Here is an 18554-nt window from a genome sequence, read left to right as displayed (position 1 = left end):
AAGAACACAGCATCCATGGGACCAGACAACAACCCAGGCTGCGTTCTGCATGAACTACAGAACGAACTGGCACCCCACCTAAGTACCATGTTCAATCATAGCCTCACCTCAGGCTTTGTGCCTGATGAATGGTGCACAGCAATGGTTATCCCACTCCACAAGGGGGGAGCCACCACAGACCCCGGGAACTACCGCCCCATTAGCCTGATGAGCTTGGACTGTAAGGCCATGGAACGTATCATCATGGAACGTATAAACAAAGACATTGGTAATCGCCAAACTCTGGATCCCACCCAGTTCAGGTTTGTAAAAGGCAGATCATGTCTCCTAAACCTGATAGACTTCTTTAAAGCAGTAACCAAAGCCATAGACAATGGTAAGGTGGTTCACACAGCCTATCTAGATCTTGCCAAGGCTTTCGACACCATCACCCACTCTGGAATTATAGATAAACTCATTTAACTAAGTATAAATCCCTATGTCACAAGATGGGTTGCCAACTGGCTCACTGACAGAACCCACACTGTGAAAGTAGCAGACTCCAAATCCGACTTCAGACCAGTGACAAGTGGAGTACCACAGGGTTCAGTCCTGGGTCCTCTCCTGTTTGGTATCTACTTCTCTGAAGTACAGGCTAACACAGAAGGTCTTTGTCTAATGAAGTTCGCAGATGACTGCATACTAGGAGCCATAATCAAGACTCCTAACGATGTGGACATCCTAGAAAAGGGCCTCACTGAGACAGATGCCTGGTGTCAAAGCCATGGCCTCAAGCTCAGTGCCAAAAAGTGCATTGTCATCCCCTTTGGTAAAAACTTTGTACCCATGAACTACAACATAGGCGGTAGTATACTTAACACAGAAAGTGTGATAAGAGACATTGGGACACAGGTGGGCAGTAGTCTCTCCTTTGATAATCACATCACCACAGTAGTCAGGAAATCCTTCTATGTGGCACACCTCATCACAAAAGGTTTCTCATCCAGAAGAAAAGAGGTCATTGTTCCCCTCTACTCATCACTCATTAGACCCATTATAGAGTACAACAGCCCTTTTGGTATGTACCTCACAAGACATCTACAACAACTGGAAAGGCCACTTTGGACATCACAGTTCGAACATATGGTGTTCGAACTGCTGACGTTTCAACAAACTGATAGAAACCATGCATATGTGATAGCCTGTACATACCGTAATGCCACACTAGCTGGAGATTCTTGTTCTTCTATGATAGGCCTCCTTGTTTTAGGCGAGTTCCTCCACTGTTGTAAAAGATAACACAAACACTAGTCAGTGCAATGGGTTTCTACCAGAAGGCAAGGAAAGCCACAGGCAATATCCAGAACGCACACTGTAGAAGCCTATATGAAGTGCTTACTATAAAATGCTGCCTTCTTCTCCCTTTGCCTCCCACTGGCATAGCAGGTCTGGGTGCTCCCTCTGCTGGTCACTATACTGCTGCGTGTACTGTTCATCAGAGCAGGTATTGCCAGTTCCTGCACTCACCACCCAGGCAAGGTGAAGGCAGAATCAGTTTTATATGAGTCATTATATTGACTATGAATCCTTGATGTGTACAAGTCTATACTGTAACCGTAAAATTCCTTGGGGTATTGATACATGTAAGCAATTTTTGGCAAATCTGGAGTAAGCTTGGCTAGGCTTAAAATTGCTCATGGGCCAAAATCCTAGTAACCACCTATAAATCTATAAACCTATAATGGCCTAGCAGATGCTCCTGAGTGTCCCTGTGCAGAATTTAAGTAAAGATTGTGTTTTATGGCTGTACCAAACAGAAATCCTGTTGCACCAGTTGCAGTAAGATCCCAAGGCCACTCAACATTTCAGAATTATGAAAAAAGGTAGTCTCTCATGCAAGCCATATGTTAGCAATTGAATGTTATGTGCATTATTGTGCAGAGAGTGTGTACTTTGGAAAGCATCTCTAGTGCAGTCAGGTCTGCAATGGACTTCTCAGTGTCAGCACAGGAGCATAGGATACACTTAACCTCCTAGTTTGAGAATGGTCAGTTGTAAACATAGAAGCAGTGACTGCGGGTAACAGCACAAGACATTATGACAGCAATGTTACTCATTGTCATAATCTTCATGCTATGGGACTCCTAGTATGAAAATAAAAAGCCCGGTTGCCAGATTGTGGGAGATCAAGTAACGATGTGCAGAGCAGAAACAGGAATTCAGTGGATAAGCATCTGTACTGTGTCATAGTTATACTCAAAGAAGGCATGACAGCAGACCGAATACTTCAGTCCTGCAGTGAGCACACATGGGGGTATGGAAGCAACAAGGGCAGATACTAAACAGTAATGTGAGTGATGCAACAATATGACTGCCCATCTATAAGAGGGGCTTACCCTGATAAAGTGCAGGATACAAGGGCATGACTCCTGCTGAAGAGAAACCACCCTGACAAAAATCAGAGCACAAACATAATAGGTTACTGTCCATCGGGGGGGTCACTCTGAAATGGAACAGGGTGCAGTGAATAATTTATCACCAAACAGTATGTTCCAGTTTCTTCATTTAAAAGCATTGTATAAAATATCAGAGTGTCTTGACTGAAGCCCTCAGTGTAACCTGAAAAGCAACACATTAGTACCTCTCTACTGCCCCTGATTTTGGATCAAAATGCTGGTCTGTCCATCCTAATCACTCCTAAAACTGGTGATTTTAACAGAAAAGGCAGTGAATTGCATTCAGAAAATAGTGATAATAACCCCACAGGCTTCCCTTACTGCAGAACATGCATGCCAATTCACATTCCTTTAATCTGTAAATCTTCAACTTAATAGTAGTAATAGTTTTAAAAAGTGTCACTGATTGCCTCTGTTTATTTCTGGATTGGCCCGATTCTAGATGAAAGTGGCTGAGAGGTATATGACATAAGCATTCAACCAAGTAGTCATTCTCAACAAATTACATTCTTGGTTTAACCTTTTATGTTTCCGTGTACCAAATTGTAGTTATTGACCAGGAAAGTCCACTTTGGAACAAAGCCAATTTTCAGCAGAAGCCCAGGGAGAAATGCTCCAAACACAAGTCTTTGAAATGTGGGAGGAAACCCACATGAACACAGGGAGGACATGCAGACTCCACACAGAAGGCATCTCAGCCAAGAATCGAAGCAGAAAACCTCTTGCTGTGAGGCAACAACATTACTGCCGCACCATCTGTTTAAAAAGTAAACTGTTTCATAATGCGTTACCACTTTTCCCTACTTATGCAGGACAGTCCCTATGTAGCCATTTGTTTCCTATGGAAAAACACGTAAAGTTGCAAATATCCTAAGACTTAAGGGCAAAAAAAATCTTACATTTTCATAAATTCATGTATAAAATAATTATTTTGTGACTGGAATGCCTTAATTTTATAGGAAACAGAAACGATTCAAATTATACAACAATAAGGTGCGTTTTATCAAACAAATGAAACCCGTCTCTTTTCATTGGTTATGGGTATATTTTTTTCCTGCAGAAATTCAATTTTCTCTTAAAAAGTTTCCACTTTGGGCATTTGAAAAGCCACCCTAGCTGCATTGAACCAAAGTTTTTTACAATCATTTCCTTGCCAATTAGTAATACATACCTGGTCTAGGATACTGGCCTTGACTGAGCCAGCATCAAGTTAATGAAATTTAATGCAACAGAACTGTTTTCTTTACCATTAAATATATTCTCAGGTACTACTTCCGCCTAATTCTAAATATTCTTTCCTTCCCAGCTGTATGATGTAAAATTCAGGAGACCTGTACTAAATAAACTATGCAGTCTATTTCACAATGAAACTGACATTTGCCTTCCATTCTTGAGTTATTAATCTAATTCACTTTACTTATGTATTTACTGACACTATAATATCCAAATGTAAAATAACTGTTAAGTCATCTGATTTATAACATCCACATTTTTCAAACTGTTCTAAAGCAAAACACCATACAAGTTGCATTTGTCTTCTGTAAGAAATAGGTTTGGCACATAAATACATTTTATTTGTTCTCTTGTGTAAAAGAAGTTTTATAATATTTTATTGATTCATAATGTCTAAATGCCATTTCTATTGTTTCGTCCCTACTTCTGCTAACACTTTTCCAATTTACTTTTTGACTTCTTTTCTGTCATAAATTCTCAATAAAATAATTTGCATTATTTCAGTAGCTTTTTTTTTTTTAATCTGGCAAACTATTACATGCTCTTCATGTGCACAGATATTCAAACTAAGATAAAACATTTATTGTATGCATAGCATGCCAACTCGTTTCATAAAGCCATTCCTATTAAATAAAGGTGTCATATATTCATAATACTGATATGATTACTATCACTTTTCTGCAACACATCTAAATAACTAATCTTTATTTTGACAGTAGTGCCTGTTGAAGTTAAACCAAACCTGTTATTTTCTAAACTACATACAAATACATTAGATAGATCTCTGGCAAATGAATAAAAGGTCATCTACAAAATGAAAATAATCTATCATCTTATTTTTCAAAAAAATGTTGTTCTTGTAAATATTACATTTCAAATATGCCCATAAATAAATTTACAGATGAGGTACCCACTGTGTTCTCTTTAATCTGAGTGTAAATAATACTGCTGTAGTAAAAACAAAGTATTCCTACTTCAATAATGTAATCATAAAAAGTGCCCTATCTTACCTCAAAGTTTGCACACAACGTTGATGCTCAATACTGGTATATAAACTAAGCCACATATCTAGTCATCCAGTGCATGTTAGGATCCCACTTAAGTCCTTGCAACTTTCTTAAGGCTCAATGGAGTATTTATCAATAATGATAACATATCTACATATTTTAATTTATAGCATCACAAGTAAATCATTGGGTGCAGCAACTACTCTCTGTAGTTTACAAACACAGATTTTATAATTTCTCTAAGTAGAGAAATAAAGGTGGTTTATTATTATTTTTGTAGCCTGAAAAAGAAACTGGTCCATCAGTATTACCAAATTTCCTCCCACTGTAGTTTGACTATGAGCGCCCATATGCTTACAACATGTGACCACTGTCTCTCTTTAACTGGAGTCTCAGAAGTGAGATGCTGCTGTATGATGAAAGATGAAACTAAGATCGGTTTTCACACACACACACACACACACACACACACACACACACACACACACACACACACACACACACACACACACACACACACACACACATTCTTTGATACCTGCTTTAACCAGCTGAGAATCAATAGGAAGTTAGAGCCTTTCTTGTCACTCAGTTAATGAATTCTTTATGAAATGACATTGTATCATATTGTAGGATGCACAGAGACAAGCTCATTCAATGCAGCTCACATACCTACAGACAATTTATAGCATTGCCAATTCACTTTGAGCACATCTTTGGAATGTGAGGTGAAACTGGATCTCCCATCAAAAACCCACTTGGACACAGAAAGAATATGCAGAATGTACACAAAAGTCACCTCAGCCAGGAAGCAGCCTGTAGAACAGGAGACAATGAAGCAAACGTGCTAACCATTTGACCATACCCAAATGGTTATTGTTTCATTATTTCTAAATGATTGCCACTATTGAAGTGACACCCCAACCCCATGTGCAAAAATGGGAAAAGGGGTTGAGGATGGATGGATAGATGGATGGATTATTTCATTAATTCTAAACATTGTGGCATAAAACATTTCCATACACAATTTATAGCTCTGCTTTTCATGACCTGTTCAAATGTTGTAGACAATATAGCTTCATGGACTTTACATGAAATCACAGTTCTGAACAGAATTATACTGTTGCCCTTCAGACATAACAACAGCACCTCTTAAAATGGGCACACTAAAGCTTTGCTCTAAAATAATAATATTCACTGCAGTTAAAATGATTAATTAAGCAAACGTTTTATTATACTAGTACAGAGGAGTAATTATCTCGTATCTATACTTCAGAAGTAATATGATCCAGTGGTGCAAGGTTTGATTCCATCAGCCTGCATTGCCTAATTGTGTGATTCTGAGCAGGCCACTTAACCATGCGGCACTCCTGTGCTGGGACCCAAAACAGTCCATGGAGATCAGTGCCCTACCCCAGAAATATAAATAAATACGTAAATAAACAAATATTTTGCAAGCAATCTGTGGCAAATACCTTATCCAGTTACATTACCGCTTCAATTGCACAGTTCTAACATTACATATTCTTTCATGTAATTAATATAGAAATAATTCAATGACTACAACATCATCTTTTGATATTGCTTAAGGCAATGGTAATATGTAATAGCATCTAATCTGCTTGTAGGCACCACAGTGGCTGCAGTTTATTGAGGCTTCTGTTAACTGACTCTGATGCCTTAAGCACGATTCATTGATATCCAAGCACAGCATCTCTGTACGGCATTTGTTCATCTTGTTTACTTCAGAATGGAGAAAGATTGAAACACTCACTTGACAGCAAATTATGTAAGGTCCTAGTTTGATGCACCTTGGCAAAAAACAGTGTGTGTCATTGGTCTTTCTCTGAGCTGTAATAAACCTGGAATAAGACTGATAAAGTGAATGGGTATGGAGGGTGTGTGTGTGGTAGGGAGGGTGCTGTCTCTCTGCAGAAAAGCTTTTTATTTCTTTCACTTTGACAAATAAGTTTACAAACTCAGCTACATGATTTATGGCAATGTGTGTACATGAGATGTAATTTTCAGATTGTTATGGTAGAATTCACAGTGTGGATTGTAATGTGTTGTAGAAACATAATAGATCATTTTGAATGTTTTACTATACCATATATCAAATGAGTGTGATGGTGAAAAACAAGTTTTGTCTGTTTTAGCTACACACATTCTCCAATACACAACGCATGAAAATGCATGCTGTGTGTTAACAAATGGATTGTCCTTGCACATTATCTCTAGCATAAACTCACCTCACAACTCACTTCTCCTCATTTCTTCAAAATACAAAGAAAATACACCACAAAGGAGAGACGTAATGACTTGGAGTACAACATTTATACTTTTTTATAAATGAATGAACACTTCATATGACCGGTATGCACCACTGAAAAGGAATAAAATAATATTGTAGGAATAGACTGTGCCTTTTTGGTTTTATAGGTTCATACCTTTATAGGTAAGTACTAGCCTAACTACCCTAGTGAGCCATTTTAAACCTAACTAGTTTCAGTTTTGGTACTTGAATTAATCTTTCCTGGTATTAGATTTAACTTGCTCATCCCATGGTCGATAATTATATATCGAATATTATGATAATAACTGGGATCATACTGTAGGTAATTTGAGGGGATAAAGCACTGAGGAGCTGCCTCTGTCCATTAGTAGTACAGTGTGCGGTCCTGGAGTAAATTTTCTGTTTCCCATCCATAAATCCAAGTTGCTCTTGAATAATGTACAGGGATGAGCTTTATTTTATGTGGCTGGGAGTATTTTCCATAAAAGTGGTATCATCTGCGAGATATTCCTGTCCCTCCAAACCATTCTGTTGATGTTGTAGAAGAGATTTAGATCCCTAGGTCATGTAATTCTGATGCCATTTGACTTGCTGATCTGCAGTAAATCTATTAGTATTGGGACAGAAGATATCTTGTATGCTAGACATGGGTCACCTCTTAGCAGTTTGTAGGATATCGAGTTTAGTGACAGGGCTTTGAATTAGTCCATGTAGGACATATTATTTAGGCCTTGTATCCTTTTACTAAGGTATCTCTGTGAGCATTGTAGTTGTTGCATTAGTCTGGACAGATACATGTTTTCATAAAACATCTGTCTAAACCAAATAGTTGGTATACCCGCATTCACTTTAAAAAGAAATAAAACTGCACATTATAGAGTATTCTAAGGTGAGAATATTAAAAGTTATGAAAAAAATATAAAACATAGTGATAAACTTATGCAACCACATTCAACTTCAGAAATGCATTCTTAAAAATATTGCAGTCTACTGTCTATTGTGGCAACACTTTCAAAATGCTTATCCTTCCATCCACAACCCCTTTTTCCTATTTTTCCAAAGGAGATTGGGGTGAGCATGTGAGCACATGAGCATTTGACAGTCATGCTCACACCACCAGGTGGCTAGCCCTGCCACATTATTTTTCAAAGTCCTCGTATCTTTAAATAAGAAAGTAGTTTAAAAGTAAACTCTGCCTGAAATTTAAATTAAAAGTAATATTACTGCTACATCAATAAAACATCCTCGGCTTGGGTTATGGTTAATTTTACAAATCCATTTTGAAAACCTCCTAACTATCATACAACCAAAGGCAAACTTCCTGAATATATACTGAAGGAATGATTGAGAAAAATCATAAAATAACATTTTTATGGGGGCAAGATCCCCTACACCCCCTTTTGTGGGAGAACATCAGGACATAGAGCACTGGAGAAAAGAAAAAAAACAGAAAGTAATGGGAAAACATAGTTTGCCCAGCATTGACCTTATGGTAGAGCTAAAACAATGTTAAATTGGGAGTTGTTGCTCTAGGGAATATATTTTGAGTGCTATGTTTATAGAAGATCTGTAGTCTTGCAGATATACAGCCTCCTAATTTTTACACCAAAACCTATAAATTATATTTTAATTATTCATTAAAAAAAAAAAGATGACCATTTCAGAAATGGCTTAGCTAGTTGTCTTTACATACTTTAAAATCTTGTCTGACAACTTTGTTACTAATATTATAAATGACAAGTAACTATCTTAATTTGCAATATTTACTGTGTATACTGTTGATAATCAATATCTTGTTATTGTATTAAAGCCAACAACCTGTAATGTTGTTTACTATTGCTATAACCTTGTATCTCTATTTATCATGTACATGATGTGGAGCTTTTCTCCCCAGGCATCTGCTGAAAAAGGTACTGCGTCCAGTCGGAATTTCCTGGTAAACAAATGTAAATAAATAAATAAATAAAATACAGCAAAGCACACTGAAGATGAGTATGGAAAATTATTTCCATATCCCTAGGCTTTTAAAAAACTCTTCTACTGGACTCATGTCCTTCAGCACCCTAGTGTGCTGTAATCCCTGCACAATGCACATCTCTAGCTCTTACTGCTTAAATGCACGGATGCACAGACAGACACACACACACACACACACACACACACACACACATATATATATATATATATATATATATAGAGAGAGAGAGAGAGAGATAGGGAGACATTTGTGTGCATGAGAAGGGGCTTTCACACCTACAGTGATTACTCTATACCATGAAGCATCCCTCACTATACTGTACCATCATGTCAAAACTTGTTTTCAATACAACTGTCTGTGACTTATGCACATGCCTCTCAACTGTATAGATTTTCGCAGAATGTCTATATTTTTGGCTTATATTTTGGTCTGTTTTTCATAAAATTGTGGTTTTCTGGCAAATTACTGGCAAATCATTAAAGATTGAAGTCAGAAAATAATGACAGACATTTGAGTTTTAGACTTCATACCCTTCAGAAAATTCATGCTAATGTAAAACTGTTATTCTATCAACTTTCTAAGTTTGTAAGAGCAATATTTTAAAATTGTCCCTATTTGTACCACTTTTTTATGGCTTTGTCCAGATTTCTTACTCTTAGAGGTTGAGAGGTATGCTTATGCAGCATGTATATTTATGTTGTGGAGCTAATTGGCATATTTTCTGTATACTGTTTGCTGTCCTAGAGTACAGGATGACACAGATAAGCCCTGCTACACTAATCTAAAGTTCCGTCTGATCTGCATGTCTGCCTTTTCCAGCACAGTGTTAAGTGCTGTGTGTTCTTAGTGTATACAGGATAGAGGTATTAAATGTACCACTTATCATGTAGATAAACAGCAGTTTCTACTGAGGCAGACAAATGGTAGTACCTTTCTGTATGTACCGGTAAACCAAAAGCTGACCATCTGAGCTGGTAGCTTTTGGATTCTAGTGGTCCTTATTCATCAATTACCAAAGCCTGCTCAAGAATATGTTAGTTATGCATACAGGAATTACTGCTGAAAACATTGTCTCATTTCCATAGTCATATCTGAGTCGAGTACCCTAAATTTTCAACTAATAAGCAGGGACCTTACTTTTAAATATTATGTTTTGGGATATATTTTGCAGTGACAAGCCTGTTGTGTAATAAGAACCTACAAAATATATGGAAATTATTACTATCACTTAAGATAGCTTTTAAAATCACAGCTGCACTACTCCTACTACTATAGACTGGTTCAGAAACTACCTATCCAACAGATAGCAGTCCGTTCTATGGCAAGGAGTTCTATCTCCCCAACTTCCAACAACAATAGGTGTTCCACAGGGCTCAATCTTGGGTCCACTTCTTTTCTCTATCTTTACAAACAATCTAGCTACTGCTACCCAGGAAGCCTCACTCATACAGTATGCAGATGACTCAACACCTATCTGCACAGCCCCATGCCTTACTGCCTTACAAAAGCTTACCCAAGAATCCTTTAGCTCCACGGAAAGATGGATGACTAACATCCAGCTTATTTTCAACCTAAATAAGACCAAACTACGCCTGTTGTTTCCCAATAAATCCAAACCCATCCCCCTCTCTTTCTCTATCAGTTCTAATAATGGCACTGTCATCTCTTCATCTAGCCATGCTAAACTCCTTGGAATAGAAATAGATAACAACCTTTACTTTGATGTCCATATAGCCCAAACCATTAAAAAGGTACACAAAAAATTGGAACTCTCTATAGACGTAAAAAATTCCTCACAGACAAGGCAAGAATCACCCTCGCCCAAACTCACCTATTGTCCACTCGTATGTATGCTGCACCTGTCCTAACCCAGCCCAGAAAAACAGATCTTATCAAACTTGAGTCATGCTATAATAAAATTGCTAGGTTTGCTAATACTCTCCCTATAGAACCCACCATTGTCAGGCACTAAGGGACTTGCAATGGCTAGAACATCCATAACTACTTAGCTGTCATCAACTTGTCACAGCCTTCAGCATCCTCACTTACCCTGACAAAACTCCTGCCCTAAATCACCTGCTATCTCACTATTCCACCACTCGCCCTCTTCGGTCTGCTAACAAGTCACACCTTAGTATTACCCTAAATCACCTACTATCTCACGATTCCACCACTCGCCCTCTTCGGTCTGCTAACAAGTCATACCTTAGTATTACCCTAAATCACCTACTATCTCACTATTCCACCACTCGCCCTCTTCGGTCTGCTAACAAGTCTCTCCTTAGTATTACCCTAAATCACCTACTATCTCACTATTCCACCACTCGCCCTCTTGGTCTGCTAACAAGTCTCTCCTTAGTATTACCCTAAATCACCTACTATCTCACTATTCCACCACTCGCCCTCTTCGGTCTGCTAACAAGTCTCTCCTTAGTATTACCCTAAATCACCTACTATCTCACTATTCCACCACTCGCCCTCTTCGGTCTGCTAACAAGTCACACCTTAGTATTACCCTAAATCACCTACTATCTCACTATTCCACCACTCGCCCTCTTCGGTCTGCTAACAAGTCACACCTTAGTATTACCCTAAATCACCTACTATCTCACTATTTCACCACTCGCCCTCTTTGGTCTGCTAACAAGTCTCTCCTTAGTATTACCCTAAATCACCTACTATCTCACTATTCCACCACTCGCCCTCTTCGGTCTGCTAACAAGTCTCTCCTTAGTATTACCCTAAATCACCTACTATCTCACTATTCCACCACTCGCCCTCTTCGGTCTGCTAACAAGTCACACCTTAGTATTACCCTAAATCACCTACTATCTCACTATTCCACCACTCGCCCTCTTCGGTCTGCTAACAAGTCACACCTTAGTATTACTAGAGCAAATAGCACAGCAGGAAAAGCACTATTTTCTCACACCACAGCAAAAGCCTGGAACAGTCTCCCTACTTCTATTACTTCTGCCTCCTCTACCTAGAATTTCAAAAACTTAGTCTTACTAAAAACTGGATGTGTCCATGCATCACATAAATACCTCTATCGTCCCCCCTCTCCTCTCTACCTAATTTCAGGATTACATACTTTTAACAGCTGTAGCCTGTCAACTTGGGGAACAAATAACTATGGATATTGTAAATATATTTGTCACTACTACTTGATTTTTAATGTGTCACTGATTTATGTTTTCTTGTTTGCCCTTCAACCTTTTAAATATTGTTAATTAAATTGTGGAGCTTTTGTCCCTGGGTCTCTGCGGTAAATGGACATCTGTCCAGTTGGACTATCCCAGTTAACAAATGTAAAATAAAAATAAATAAATAAAGATGCAGATATAAGAATGGAGAATAGGAGCTCATTGTGATCCCATAGGTTTAGAATAAATTAAATACGAACCATTTGTTAGTAATCGATAGTCTAAGAATCAATTGTGTTCCATCAGGTGCAAGGTTTGTAAATCTCACAAACTCACAAAAAGTGTGCAGTAAAGCTGGTGTCTGCACTGCAAACACTAGTAAGGAATGAATACTTACAAACAGGTTTAACCTGCATTGCCAAACCTTTTGGTAGCTGACTCATAAGAGGAGAATTAAGACTGAGAGGAATGAAAGGGAGACAGCATTTTATAAACACATTTCGTGAGTGCTCCTCCGTGTATTCATTCTTCACAGTGGAAAAGATAAGAAGAAGTAAACTCCCTTGTGTTGTATTTTGTCCATCAAGCAGCAGCACATTTTAAAATTTGTAAAGTAAATGCCCTTCTGGATCCATTCCAAGATCATACCAAAACTTTGTGGGGCATGGCATGTGAAAAATGGATTTTCCTCCATAATTAAAAAAAATCTTGAACAAGTAGACACTAACCTCATAGAGCAGAGTTATACCCAGAGTGGAATTGTCTTGGGATGTTTTGAAGGATAAAGTTACTGTCTTCTTTACATGATATGGCATTTGTGACCATGGGGATTTATTAAAAGAGATTATATACAAATGGGTTTACCTTCTCTGTGGTGGTTACTGAGGTGTTTGATAAGATAGGAGGCATAAATTTGTGCCATTTACATTTTGACAGAGTCTTTGAGTGCAATGTGCCTTGTAAATGTATTGTTCTCCTGTAGTAGTTAGATTGACAAGGACTATTTTGACTTAGTATTAAGTTAGCCACAGAATGGAGAAGAGCTGTTTAGTAGATTAAGACTGGAGCAAGAAATGAATGTCAACATTACCTCATCATTGCTAGCACTTTAGAGGACCATTGGTATTACTTGAGCTGGTCCTGGGGAAAAAAAGATGCATGCTTACAGTTTACCATATTATTTAGCAGGTGATATATATCAGGAGGAGAAAAAATGGGACAAGGATTGAAGCCATAGCAGTGGGTCATGAATCGCCAGTTGTTGTCCAGCACTGCTAACTATGACACCAGTCTTCTGCTGCTGTGAATTCTGTGGATCCAACCAACAACGAAATACCTGCACGTATGGCTGGTGCGTGGCTACACCATGTAAACAGCAAAAGGAAAAAAAATCTGTGGATCCAACAGGATTTTGGTAATATTATAATTTGGTTCTCAAACAAGGACAAGGTTCAGTGCATTAGTATACTTATGTGCAATAAAACAGTTTCTATGACCAAAAAGGGTCTTGTGCGTAACTATGGAAAAATGGCATAAATTACCAAGACTTTGACTAGAAGGTATGTTATGTTAATTATGTTTTCACTGTTTTCACCTTGGCTGAGAAATTATGCCTTATCAAGGACAGCTAACCTGAATTTGACATAATGAGCCAGAAGGCAGACCAGAAAATGTCAACAAAATTTAAAATTGCCCTGTCTGAATTGTTACGCAAAATGAGATTTACTGTATCACGGCAGAGGAAAGACAAGATACATGACAGAAACAGTAAATCATTTGTCAGCTGCAAACAGAGGTCAGTACAAAAAAGAGTAGCATAACTTGAAGTTCAGTTAAAAAAAATGTATACTGAATGATGGGGACATAATTACAGTGGTAGCAGTCAGAGATGATTGGCATCATTATTTAAAGTGGAACCATGATCAGAATATGTAAAAGAAAGCAAACAGCAATGATGGCTCTATCATTAAGCCCTAGTGAAAGACAATGGTACTAGATTCTTGTGCAGACTACTTCAGTGCTATTAATATAGTTATTTTCAATGAATCTGGCTTAAATAAATATAGTTTATATTCTATCAGTGAATACTAAATTGATACCTTGTCTGTAAAGATATGTTCATTTGTTCTCCAGCTTTTTAATTAAGTTGCAAACATGAAAGAAAGTAGCGTGTAACAAGGTTCTCTCAGTATGCAGATAAAACTTATGTACAGATCAAAGGCATCATTATAAAGTCCAAGTAGTTATTTTAAAGTCCAAGTAGCTTGCTGTGCAGCATTTGAATAAACAACTATGCTCTTTCTGTCACATGACTTAATGGTATAACTAATGATAACAATGAGAGTTTTACACTTTTTTTTTCAAAAATGTCTTCATGCTTGTCACAAAGCTGATGCAATAAAATTTAAATTATTTCTTTAAGACATCACATATTCTTTGTTAACAAGGCAATGCACATTGGGAATAAATAGTAATTGAAGCCTCTGGTGCATATATGTTATTTTTTAGCATAACTTTATTTTATAGATGAGGTCTTATAAGGTACACTATATACTATATACTAATTGCCACTAATATTTTGACCTAGCTGTTTATGAAGAGTCGTGTGAAGCATATAAGCACCTTGGAAAATTGTCAGACTTTTACTGGATAGATCCTGATGGCAGTGGACCACTTGGGCCCCTCAGAGTTTACTGCAATATGACTGGTAATGTGATCTTTTTTTTCTGGTTTACATCATCTGTAATTCTCCAGCAACATCTGTATGTATGTAAACAATGTCAATGTTTTTATCCTTTAACCATGTATGTGATATGAGAACAGCTGTTAATGATGTCACCTGCAAAAATTAGAAATAGTGGTAACTATAATATGAAATATTCATCAGAAGTGATCTCCTGAGTTTCGAATGAATGAAATTCAAAAGATTTAGCCTCTGTCATTTGAGGATGGAATGCCATGTTGACAGTGAAGATGCAGTTTTTGTCTACACATGTTATCTGATAAGAAATGTAAACTTTCCATTGATTACATCAAGGTTCCACTACAAAACGTATATTAAACTAAATGTGTTTTTTTTTATAAAAGCTGACCCATGATTAACAGTATGCTAGAGTGTTTTAGTTATTGTTTATTTGTAAATTATCTTGCTAAGTTTGCAGTCTCCATGTTTGATATAATTATTCTTTCAGTGTAAAGTACTGATATAATGGCTCAAGTCATGCATGAGAATGATGCTCAGAATATGCACCTACCTGGTTACATTTTTTTTTTAAATTAAGTAGATAAAATATTTTATTAGTTTAATGGTATGCTCATTAGAATGAAATACTAATAAGTGCTGGTTCCAGACTTTTTAAGAGACACTGCACAAACTATTGCTACTATTCCGATATTCAATAAATGGTTTATTTAAGGGAAAGGAGTAATTATGTTTTGGTATGCTGCTATGGTCTGACTAGTAGCAGAGTTAGCATAAAGAAAAGGGAGTGAGTATTCCTATTGTACAGGTAACGTTAACCTCTCCTAGAAAATATTGTGTCTGCTTCTGTTCAAATGAGTCCGGGTCAAGTTTCATTTGCTCAGCATGTGAAGTGGGTGATAATCTGGGGATTATGTGATTATAACTCCGATCTACAGCTGACTTCTGTAAAACATGGGTGTGATAGGTACTTTATTATTATTATTATAGGTATATTATGTGGCGGCAGCAGCAGACCTCTCAACTGTCCGGATTCTGGCAGAATGTTCAGATTTGTACATCATAGTTTTGATCTGTTCCTTATAAAATTTGTGATTTTCTGGCAAATCATTGTGATGATCTGAGGATTGATGTCACTAAATAATGATATACATTTGTATTTCAGACTTCATATCCTTCAGAAAAATGCATGCTAAAACAGGTCCTGTTATTCTAGCAACTTTCTAAGTTTGTAAGACTAATATTTAAAATCTGCCCCTATTTGTGCCCCTTTGTACCCTCATTATTTCAGGCTTTGTTCAGATTTTTTGTGCTAAGAGGTTGAGAGGTATGGACAGCAATGTTGACAGAAAGTCCATAATGCTGTCATATATAAATGTTGCTAGCAGTGGAATATACATTATGAATCTATTTTCCTAAATTAATTAAGCTTCATCTGCTTTGTTATTCCTGTCTTAACCCTTACAATATGATTAATCCAGCACAGAAAGTATTAACCCTTTAATTCAAACCGACATTGAACATTTCTGATAACAGCACTGAGTAATATCCACAAGGTAGCTGAAACAGATAAAACAAAATGCACACACTTTCTTTAACACAAGCATTTATTACAAAACTTACCCTTCTTAAAAACAAAACTGGGTTTTCACTAGGAGTAGGCATTTCTTTGATTTTACTTTTAAATAGGAAATATTGGGTATTTTGACACTAACTAAGCTTACTTTTAAATACTTGTTAGATGTCTCATCTCTGTCATTGTAAGAACTACTGCATGTTTGTACAACATATATCTTTTTTTGACAGACCTTAAGTGTCTGGGGGATGTAATTATGTCTGGAATACTAAGGACAGCCCCACCCCCTTCAGTGCGTATGCACTCACACACACACACACACACACACACACACACACACACACACACACACACACACACACACACTCCTACATATAGAGAGAGAATGTGAAGAAGAAAATCCTTAACAATATTGCAAGAAGCCATTAGCTCAACAAAACCAGAACCTCTTACATGCAAAGCATTATACAGATTTCACAATGACTACAATAAGCAATACATATATAATTATTATCACATAACAGAAGGGAGGTAATTGAGGCAAATCAGATTCAAATGCCACTAATTTGCAGGGAGAAACAGTTCAAATGGTGAATAAAAAAGAGAGTTAGTATAGCAAGTAATATTTCTTGCTAATAGCTGATAGAGCTGACACAGCAATTATAATTGTGTAAAACTGCAGTTAAGACAGAAAAGCAGAAAATAAGTAAGATATAAAAGTAGTGTGAAAAATGAAAAGCATAAGACATGTAGTGGACTAGTTGTACCTGATGTATAATTGCAAGCATGCCATGCTAAACATAAGGAAATGAACTGATTTTAATTTCCATGTAAATAGAATGACATTGCTGTGAGTCGTAGCCAGATTGCATTTCACTTTTTGCTTGGAATACTCTGACTTATTTTGTCGATAGGGCCACTGTAACCTATTCATAGTAGTTGTAAGCCCTATACAAAGTAAAGTAGTAGAAGTACAGTTTTTCCTAAGTCCTTCAAATACTAACAGATAGTCTGCCTCCTCTACAGTCTATACTGTAACACAGTAGGTGTTAACTAACAGACTTGCAAACTACTTCTACTGTTCACCATTGTCTGCAGTAGGAAGATGCAGTGCTGTCTATAGGTGGGCAGGGCTTTGGATGATTTGCAATTGTGATGTGGATTTTAATTATTATAGAACTAATTGCAATCTCCTCATAGGAGAGTGTAAGTAAATGTAGGAGATTGAACTAGGCCTTAGGAGAAAAATAAAGCTCTTGTAAGAACCCACAATCTCCTCAGCATCCCTGTGCATGGTTTGGAGATAATCCAGGGGTGACTAAGTCAGGTTCTTAGACCCAATGGACAGGGAAAGGACCTCAGAACAGTTGATGGACAGCTATTTAGGAGCCAATAAATTGTGGTTTTCTGGCAAATTAGTGGCAAATCATTAATGATTGAAGTTAGAAAATAATGACAGAGATTTGTGTTTCAAGCTTCAAACCCTTCAGAAAGTGCATGCTAATGCAAAACGTGTTATTTTATCAACTTTCTAAGTTTGTAAAAACAATATTTAAAAATTGTCCCTATTGTTGGGCCTTTGACCCACTTTTATTTATGGCTTTGTCCAGACTTTTTGCTCTAACAGGTTGAGAGTTATGAAAATGAGTAATGTAAAACAACAATAATAAAATGATAAACAGTACTAAGCATTCATCTGTCATTTGCCTCAGATCTAAATAAGTGAAAGCAATAATTGTCATGCTGTCAAAAGTAAAGATAGGAAATTCAACTCTGCTTGAAAGATGTTTAGTAGATTACACAGTAAGTCCAACCTAATTATCCAGTACAAGCCCATGGTGTTAAGCTTCTAACTTGAAATGAGTTTTCCAACAAGATATCAAATCATGTAGGCTTGAATTCAAAGCAGTCTATAGCAGCCTCATATCCAGAGTGACTGCAGGTAACAAACCTGTGCAGTTATAACATAAACCATGTAAAGAAGCAAAAAAGTGTTCTCTCCATGGGTTCCACAAAGACAGGTATCACACAGCCTTTGATCTCCAAAATCATGACACAGGCTGGGTTCATGAATCCTTTCACTAAGTGTACAATGAGTATACATGATCTGTATTCAGGAACATCCCTGCTACATTTTTTGTGTTGTCTTTTCACTCAGAAAGATTACACTAAATGCATACATAGT

At 37.2% G+C, this 18554-nt stretch overlaps 1 protein-coding gene across 1 annotated transcript in view; it reads left to right on the top strand.

Annotated features, from left to right (window-relative positions):
- Positions 1-18554, top strand: part of CNTNAP2 (contactin associated protein 2) — a 7772136-nt gene that overhangs the window by 4160590 nt on the left and 3592992 nt on the right. Inside the window, exon 11 of the mRNA XM_044064985.1 lies at positions 14680-14799. Coding sequence (XP_043920920.1) covers positions 14680-14799 — 120 coding nt within the window. The remainder of the gene's footprint in view (positions 1-14679; positions 14800-18554) is intronic.

This window comes from Protopterus annectens, chromosome 3.part0, assembly GCF_019279795.1.
Source record: "Protopterus annectens isolate FY-2018-M chromosome 3.part0, PAN1.0, whole genome shotgun sequence".
Classification (NCBI taxonomy): domain Eukaryota; kingdom Metazoa; phylum Chordata; order Ceratodontiformes; family Protopteridae; genus Protopterus; species Protopterus annectens.
This window is presented reverse-complemented; position numbering and strand designations above follow the sequence as displayed.